Below are 10,027 nucleotides of genomic sequence, written 5' to 3'. Positions count from 1 at the left end.
AAAAAAAAAAAAAGGGAAGAAAGAAAGCATTGAAATTCATCATATGTTCCTAGTCATCTGCAAATAGAGTAAGAAACATTTAAAGATAGACATTTCAGGTATAGCAATGAGGGTTTGTAAAGATGACTCAGTGGGTAAAGTCATGTACCATAAAAGCCTGATGACATGGATCCCATCATTAAAAGCAACATTACAAAGAAATAACTGGCTCCTTTCTACATGCATACTATAATGCATGCGCACACACATGCACACACACACACATACAGATTAAGTAAATAAAAATTTCAAAAAGACATGACTATAACATTTGATGTGTCTAAAGTCAGGATTAAAGTCCATAGTTCAACAAAATGTCCACTTAAGTTTTGGGGTTTTTTTTGGGGGGGGGCTGTTGGTTTGTTTTTGGTTTTTGTAGCATGACATACTAATTTGTTGCTGTTTTTGAGACAGGTCCCATGTAGCTCAGGCTGACCTTGAACTTCTGATCTATCTCCCTTTGCCCCCTGAGTGATATGTTTACTGTTGTGTACTATCTGGCCCCTTCTTACTGTGACAATTTAAATCAGAAGTGGGTCAAACCACTTTTATGCCTTTTGTCCCCATCCCAAACAAGCCAGAGCATCCTTTTCTACATCAATTTTTCCTTATCTTAAATATTTTTTTAACTCAAACACTTGAGTCATATATAAATGTCTGTCCTTGGTTTGAATAAAACTTTAGTATACCTTGTATTTTAGGTTTTTGACTGTTCCCAGTTAAGATAAAATAAAATGCATACGATATGTTTATAAGAAAACTCAAAATGTCCACAGTACACATACTGAGTGACAGCTATGCCCAAGCATATTATTTCATCTCCACAAATTCTTCAGTAAGCCATAGAATTCGGTTAGGATAATGTTCCTTTTCCTGGGAATTTCTTTTTTCATTTTTTTTTTAATGCATAGTCTTGCCACTTAGTCCATGCCAGCCTTGAACCTTGAATCCTCTTGCCTCAGCCTCACAGTTCTGGGACTCAAGGCATGTGCCATGCCTGGATGGGCTTACTAAAACATTAATGCATTTATTTTCACTTACTGACTACAGAATTGTTACAATCAACCTGTTTTGTGCTTAGAAAAGAGGCATAGTAATTGGATAGTAATCTAGTTCTTGTTACCAATTTAATAAGTCAATGTAATAACAGTGGATTTGGGGCATTTCAAGGTCAGGAAAAATTTAGCAAAAGAGAAGAGCTTTATATTTATTTTGAAAACTTTATGTCTCTCTCTTCTCCATACTCTTCTTCCAATGTGGTGAGCAGCCATTGTCCCAAGTGGTCCCAACTCTTCCCTAGCATTCTTGAAAATCAGAAATGATCATATTTGAGTTGGTGTATAGCTTTTATATAACAAATTGGTATTCTAGTCCTGTCCTGTGTGTTGAGAAGAATAGGTTTAAATGCTAACATCAAATAAATCAAATAGAGTATGCCAGGATCAAGGAGTACTGATTGTGATTTTTTGGGAGTAGAGGGCATCAAAACTGGAGCATCCCAGCTCAGCAATCAGAAACTCTGAAGTATAACTCTCAGTTATCTATGATTTAAAAAAAAAATTAAGTGGCCAGAATCCAGGAACAGAAGTGTGAAATTGTTTCCATAAATCAAACTTAGGTTGTGGTCACTTTAAGAGTCAAGTATAAAGTCTCTCAAAGGCCTGTGATGTGGTTAGGGTAATAATAAAATCTTTCCACTGATGAGAGCTAACGCCTCCTTGATGTCCCATGAGTCCTTTGTCTGACCTTCTGATTCATTACTGGCTCCCTTCCCAGCCATTTGGAAGGTGTGTCCATTTCCTGTCTCTGTCATCCCCAACTCTGAGCCACTAACTCATCAGAATCAATGTGTCGCAGCCATCAGTGAGCTTTGCAACCATGCCAAAGTCTGTTTTCTAATTTGAAATTAATGCCAAATTGATATCTAGTCTTGTCACAAAGTTTCATATCACCACTGCCCTTTCCTACCTCTCTAGAAACAACTCAAATGCCGAAGTACACATCCCGTGCAAGCACAGTACTGCGGTCCACCCAAAGCCTCAGCAGCAGACACAGTGCTGACGGTTAGCCAGCGACGATTAAAAAAAAAAAAATTCAATATAAAGTCTTTATAAAACAAAGGCAAACTAGGTGATAGAAAAGTTAAAAACTAAGGAAGGAAAATTCTAATCTAAATGATGGCAAAGGACCCAGATAAGCAAAGAGGAAAGCATGAAGAGAAACACACTTGGTCTGGAGCCAGATAATGAAGGAAATAGTCAATAGTTTCCTGGCTTTAGTGATGGAGACGCCATTAAAGTTATTTTAAATTTTTTGGAAGTTTTCTTGGGTTTAAAAAACAAACAAAAAAAATGCAGATGCTCTTTTGGTTTTAAGGCAGCACGATTACCAGAGAATTGAAATTAATTGATTTTTCTCAAAATAAAAAATTTTACAACATAGAATGGGGTAGGTTGGGGATACAGCTCTATTGGAAGAGTACTTGCAAAGCATCTATGAAGTCCTGGCTTCAATCCCCAGCACTGCAGAAATGAGGCCTGGGAGTCCACACCTGCCATCCCAGAACTTTGGAAATAGAGGCAGGAGAATCCGAAGTTCAGTATCATCCTCAGCCATCTGAGACCACCTGGAGCATAAGAAACATTGTATCCAACAAAAACATAAATAAAAAGTGGCCAATTCTGATGTTCAAAATACCACAAGGAGAAGGAAAGGGGTGCTGTTAGCCAGTCTCCGTGTGTCATTGCATGTGTTGGCTGTTAAATTGTAGTCCCCAAAATGATCATCTATTTCCTTCCCAGTCCCAAATGTTAAAAGCTATCATTCAAAGTGGCAGAACGATTATGTTTGATGTGTATCACAGGCCATAGGTGACAGCTATAGACTGGATAAGTTAAACTCACTCCAGAGGTGACATGTGGAGGATGCTGATCACATTGGCCTCTCTTTCTCTTTCTATAAGCCTTGCATATTGATGAACAACATCCAGCAACTGCGGGTCCAGCTGGAAAAAATGTTTGAATCCATGGGCGGGAAAGAGGTGAGTGTGCGTCCACTCTTGTCTTCACCGAAGGACTCTTAGGTGGATAGTAGTAGCATTTTTCTTTGCCATGGAAAGTGCCTTACTTTTTGAAATGGTTTTTACTAATGAACAGGAAGTGTTTGTTTGTTTGTTTTTATCTCTAAAATCACACTAGCAATTACAGCAGTCACTATGACAGCTTTTTAGTAAATGGAGGTATATTCAGGGAGAGAGCCAGCAGACCTGTCATACAACTAAAATGTATGTATATAAGCTAGTGATCAGTAGTATGACAAAGATTACATTTTATACTGTCATCTTGAAGTTGACGTTTGTTTTAGAATCCATGTTGTGGCTATAGTGCTATGTCAGTGCTTAATTTTTCATATCGTGAAAGCTGCATCAAATGTGCTATCAATGTGTTGTGTCTGTAATGTGTCGTGTCTCTATTCAACATCCGTGCCTTGCAATTCCACGAACAGAAGAAGGAAGGAGAGAGATTCTCCTACGAGGTTTGTGATGGCAAGCGTTACCCGCTTCCCCTGGCTGTCCTCACCCGCCATTTGAAGACCATTGCGTGACCCGCGCGTGCTCTCTCATTTGCTTCTTGAGATCAGGCAAAGAGCAAAACATTAATTAACACGCACCTGCCTCTTCCTGCTTGCCAAGGTCTTGTCCTTCCTTACAAACTGGTGTGAGCAGGGGTTGAGGACCCGAGGAACGGGGAAGTCATTAAAAGCGATTAGAGTCACTGGAGCAGCTGGTCTGCCCTGACTCACCCCACTTGCTGCCAACAGCAGCAAGAATAAAACAAATCCTTGGGGCCAGAGAGGTGGCTCAGCAGTTAAAGACACTGGCTGCTCTTTCAGAGGACCTAGGTTTGATTCCTAGTACCTACATATCAGCTCACTACCATTTATAACTCCAGTTCCAGGGGGTCTGATGCCCTCTTCTGGCCTTTGCAGGCACTGCATACACATGGCACTTAGATGAAGTAGGCAAACACTCATGAAAGCAAATATCCCTTTTATTTCTAAATGTCTGAGGCTGCAGAGCCTCATTTTAGCACCAGCCTCTTCACATGAGTCTTCAAACCTAAGGGAAAATTCGTTCCCCACCCCCAATGTAAAAAAATGAAGGTGCTACATAACCTCCTAAAAATGAAAGGCACCAGAATCATGTGCAATGCTACAAAATGGTTTGTTTTTTTTTTTTTAATATGAATTCTTTCACTGGTAGTCTCAGATCAGCTTGTGTGAAATAAGGCCTCACTCCCTGCAGTGTGCTATTGCCTGCTCCAAGCTCTTGGGGCATCAATCTCATTTCTGGGTTCTTCTGTTGAAATCAATGGACGTGGCAGTTGGGGATCATCTCATAAGATTCCCTTTTCTAATTGTCCTGATGCTTCATGGCATCCGTTTAAGTCTATTTCATATTTTTGGTGATGAAATCACTCGTTTCTTGTGGGAAATCTGAGTCCAAAATTCAGTGAAACGGAAACACCAGGAATCGTGTAAGAATGAAATTATGTTTTAAATGACCTATTTCTAGAAACCTCGCCCCTACTCCAACTATTTCTCTACCATTCTGTGTTTGGACTCTGATGCAGATAATATTTGCTGAGCTGAGTGCTAAGCAGACAGACAGAACTGACAGACTAAAGGCCCACAGGGCCTGTGGTTAAAGGAAGTTACATAGACCAAGCCACCCTCTTGCTACACACCCAACAAGGAGACTTGTTTGCCAGGCGAAAGTGATTCCTACTTGTGGAGCAATTACCAATTTGAAAGGTGTAGGTTCTCATTATAAATTGTGTTTATATATAAATTCTTCCTTTATAATGCAAGCTGTGCCCGTTTATTGAGCCCCTTATTCATAATATACATGAAAAATGCAGCTGATCGAGTAAGCGAGATAAAACAAAGGCCTGGTTTCTATCTAATCTGTCAGATGAACCATGGCAGCTCTTCCCTATAGTCAATGTTCTTCTGTCCCTCTTTCTATGTAGTTTTCCCTTCTTTTTTTAATCTAGCTGCCATTGATAAGCAAAAGCTTTCAGCTGAACCAATCAGAACTGGCATAGAGGTGTGTGAAGCTTAGAAATAAATTAAGACCCAACCCAAAGGCCAAGTGTAACACACAGCCTTCCAGCAAGGTTATGCTTAATTAATATAGAATTATGTTAGAGTTGTAGGGTGCTCTGCTCTACTTCCTTCATGACCCAAGCTATGAAGATGATCTGCAAATGCTTTCCAGTGGGGTCATCTGTGAGAGACAGTCATTTAAGCAACTACCTTCACCTGGGGTTTTTAGAGAAGTCAAAAAGTGTTTTATGGTCATGGTAGCATATGGCTGAAATCCCAGAACTGGGAAAATGGAAGCAGGAGGGTGAGAAGTTAGCTGTTCTCCTTGGCCATGAGGTGAGGTCAAGGGCGTCTTGGGATCTGTGAGACCCTGCACCACCCCAAAATAATCCAAAGGAAGAAGAAAAAGAGGTAAAATAATTATATAGTATGACCAGGAGTCACTTTTTGCTATAAGACATATATACGGTACTTGACACAGGCATATTCAACAGCCTTTGAAAGTTTTACCATGTGAGGCTAAGGAAATGCTCAGTGGATAAGACCATTGGCTATGTAAGCATGAGGACCTGACTTCAATTTCCCAGAATGCATGCAAATATACAGGCATGATCACATTCACAAGTACACACCAGTAACATCAATGCTCTAAGGGGCAGAGACAGGAGGATCTCTGTGGCTTGCTGACCACCAGCCTAGCTCCAGGTTCAGTAAGAGACCCTGAATCAAGGGAATAAAGAAGAGAGTAACAAAGTCGGATACCCACTACCATTGTCTGACCTCCACATGGATGAACAAGCATGTATACACACACAAGCAAGCATGTGCATACGTATATCATACACATGCAGCATACATGCATACATATATCTTTTTTTTTTCAAATCATAAATAAGATCTTCCAAGCAGTCTAATGTGGGTTGCCAATTTCTTCTGCCCATGCAGCTATGTAGGGAATCTTAACTAAGACCAGGGACATTCTCCCTGCCAAGCCAGTTCCTCTTCTCTCCGGAGTTTGTTCTATGGACCCCTCTATGCTGGGGTGTGTACTTCTCTCTACAAAACTCCAATTAGCAAATGACTGATTGTTCATTTGCTCAGAGTAGTCTTAAATGCTATGTGTTTGCTAGCTGGGCTCTCCCCATAGGCTGCTTGCCTCCAGCACTGGCTGCAGCTGGCCGCAGCTGGCCGCAGCTGGCCGCAGCTGGCCGCAGCTGGCCTCAGCTGGCCGCTTGCAAGCATGACTGCATGATGCTGCTTTGGACTGCCAGGACAGCTCCTCCCTCACAGGAAAACCTCCTTTCCCTGGACACAGAAGTGTTTCACACCTGCATTTTGGTTTTGTGCTCTTTATTGGTGAAACACCCATCTTCCGCATGGGGTCCAGATGGAAACATTGCCAATTAGCCTGAGGGCATCACTGTATTAACTAATAGGAAATATGCAGCCTATATTATAATCTGACTTTGGGATGAAAGTTAACCATTTACCCTACCATCACTATACTGTGTCATGTGATGCCCTCGTGTACCGCAATAATAGTAAAAGCATCGTGGGAATGCCATTCACTGGAGAATGATAGTCCGGCTATTTTGTAATAGGTGGAATAACTCAAAATAAAAATGTTGTAGCCTATACTAGTTTGTTTCTTGAATATAACTCCATGTGTGTCTATTGCAACTTCTTTGATTTAATTTCCTAACATGAGCATATTGTTACAGCTCTTGGAAGTCACTTACAAATCTCCCTTTGATTAGCAATTTAATTTGCATAAATATATGAAAATTATCAAAAATTTAATTTCTTTGCAGGAAGTCATGATATATTGCTTTAGATACTCCACAAATGTTCCATAAGCTGATTTAGGAGAATTCTGACTGTGCCATGTGAGCAGAGGATCTGCACTGTGGTTCAACCAACCATTTGAAATGGTGGCACCTCTGGTTATTCATCAGCTTAGTGTGTATTGACAGTACTTTAAACTCTAGAAGCTACTCCTTATTGAGATATTTACAGGAAAAGAAAGTTGCTGTTAAGCTGCGTTCCCATCCTGCTTACTATAAATCAGACCTAGTTGGTGCCATGGTAATATGATTGTTATTGACACGTCTCAAATATAACTAAGTTCTGAATCAAGTCAAGGTGGGGATTTGATTGTAAGAGTAAGTTTTGTGTTTGTACAAAACAGAGCCAAAGAATCTGTGGCTTACCCCACTGTCCATCTCGGTGAGCAACTTCTTTCTTGTGTTTCAATCACATGTATCTGTATTATTCTGAACCTTTTAGTGCTGAGCTAGCGTTTGGCTGCACCAGAGTGTGACATACAATTCACTGAAGTTTTTCCCCAAACCTATTCACCACACAGACTTAGGGAGCAGCTCCAGGTCAGAGAGGGAAGCAGGGAACATGGGGTGAGGCTCACTGTCTAAAGACAGGAGGTCACCATATCAGTAGTCACTGAACTTGAGCATGCACCCTAGATTTGGGATGAGATTATGAAGGCACACTGCTGAAGTCCAGCCCCAGAGGATTTGAATCATCAGCCCATGGGCAGGATTATGGGATTCAAGTAGAAAACGAATTCCCGGGTGGTGTGACTGATGACACTGGCCTTGGCCTTGGGACTCAGCACCACTGCTTTGTCTTGCTAGACTAGAAATGGCATGATTAAAAACAGCTCAGGGGCTGGAGAGATGACTCCACAGCGAAGAACACTTTTTGTTCTTCCAGAAGATCCAGCTTCAGTTTCCAGCACCCACATGGTGGCTCACAACTGCCTATAACTCTATTTCTAGGGATCCAATGCCCTCTTCTGGCCTTCATAGGTACCAGGCATATATATGGTGAACACACATACATACATACAAATACTCACAGACATAAACCTAAGTTAAATCTCCCTTTTTTTTTTTATGGAAAAGATAACAATTCAAAATGCCTTTATCTTATCTTTAGACTACCCTCAACCATCAAACTTTCTGTTCTCTGAATCTTGAGTTAATGTGATTGGATGGAATTTGGGACAATACACAAGATAGTATAGTCAAGTTCTTGGAGTTAATATAATAGTCCTAAAATATAGCTAACTATTTTGTAGTCACATGTAAAACATCATCATTTCTTAAAAACATTATAGACTTTTCATTATGTTTTGTGCATTGTTTGGCTTAGTAATATTTATATTAACTTGTATATTTATATTTAACTTGTAATTTTTAAAGATGATAAGCATATTTTCAGATCTCCAGATATGATTGATCTTGGCTTCTGAATATAAGTAGAAATGTCATTTAGTAATAAATTAATGAGGATCAATATCCTGTTTTTATCATTTTTCAGTAGCTACAAAATAAATTGTAGAATAAATTGAATTATAAAGCATATATTAGGCAGCTCAATAATAAAACAGACAATTCAATTAATTATAACTTACTTTCAGTTCTAAAATTGTCTCCCAAAGCAATTTCAAGTATTTGTAAATTAAAAAGTTTAATTATCCATTGTGCCTACTCAGACTCATTGTACCTGCAGGAGGGCAGGAATTAGGGTAGAAAATAAAAGCATTTTTCATTGTCTTCAGCCGCAAGGAGTTTGCAAAGAAGGAGCCCTCATAAAACAGCAATTAAGAGCCAGGCACCTAGAAGAGCAGTTCTCAAACTATGGGTCATGGGTCTGATATGGGGGTCCTATATCAGATATTCTGTATATCAGATGTTTATGTTATGATTAATAACAGTAGCAAAATTACAATTATGAACTAGCCACAAAATCTTATAGTTGGGTATCACCACAACATGACAAACTCTGTTAAAGGGTCACAGCATTAAGAATGTTGAGACCCACACACTCACAAGCTAGGCATCTAGGCTACCTGGACCACTTTAAACATCTCTTCCCATCTCTCCACCTCAGGCTTGACTCATCTAGTACATAATTCAAAGCAATGTAAATCATACTAGGCAGCAGAAATATAGCGAGTGCTAAGATAACCCCACTTTAAAAAATGCTAGGTTTGTTCAGGAACTCAGAATAAAAAAAAGAGACAATGGTTCTGAAGGAAGATCACTTTCTAATCTTGGAAGTGCCCTTCAAAGGCAAAATCAAATGCTGTATTTTATTCCACAGTAAACTCAAACTTCTACCATCTCATTGTGTGGCTATAACCCAAAGGTGAGATGGCATGCAGCTGAAGTCAGAAAATGCAACCAGTTTATTTTTAGTTTCATAGCACCAACCAACAAGAAGTGAACATCAGACATCCAGGCCTTCTATTTGCAGATGCTGCCTGGTTTCTGTCTCCTCCGAGCCATCTCTGTGATTAGGGTTTTCAATTGGATTTAATAGAAAAGTAAGAGAACAATGAGCTAGAAGAGCAATCTGATTGTCATAATTTAACAAATATAGTTGAGTCTAAAGCAACTCCCACATATAGTCAGGCTTGACGGAGAAACTTGTGAAAGTAAGGTACCAAGAAGGTGACAAGGTTCTGAGCTGGCAACCCAAATCAGAATGAGATGCAGGACCCAGATAGGCACTGCTTGTTAACCTTGCTCCCCAGAGTTTCTGACAGTCTGCAGGGTCACCCACATACTGCCAGCTCTCTTTTTAAACTAACACCTCTCTTAAGAGATACGTACACCACAGCAAGGAGGGATAGACACAGAGCTCTATTTTATCTTATAATCTTCCACAACAATTCACTCTTGATTGTTTATGGCTGCCCTAACATATCATAAACCAGTGTAACCAGCAGTAAAACTCTTAGCTTCTTGTAATCTATATTGTGTCTATTTTTTGGTCTATTCAACTAAGAAAAACATGGCTTTCGCCTTAAGCTAGTAGTTCTCAACCTGTTGTGACCCCATTGCGGGGGGGGGGGGGG

The 10,027-nt window shown here is 40.0% G+C and overlaps 1 protein-coding gene across 1 annotated transcript in view; it reads left to right on the top strand.

The window, feature by feature from the left end:
* The window catches only part of Unc13c (unc-13 homolog C), a 465,433-nt gene that overhangs the window by 378,407 nt on the left and 76,999 nt on the right, over positions 1–10,027 (top strand). Inside the window, exon 24 of the mRNA XM_031344063.1 lies at positions 3,002–3,079. Within this exon, the coding sequence (XP_031199923.1) occupies positions 3,002–3,079 (78 nt within the window). The remainder of the gene's footprint in view (positions 1–3,001; positions 3,080–10,027) is intronic.

This window comes from Mastomys coucha, unplaced genomic scaffold, assembly GCF_008632895.1.
Source record: "Mastomys coucha isolate ucsf_1 unplaced genomic scaffold, UCSF_Mcou_1 pScaffold23, whole genome shotgun sequence".
NCBI lineage: Eukaryota > Metazoa > Chordata > Mammalia > Rodentia > Muridae > Mastomys > Mastomys coucha.
The sequence above is the reverse complement of the archived record's forward strand: the minus strand, read 5'-3'. Positions and strand labels throughout refer to the sequence as shown.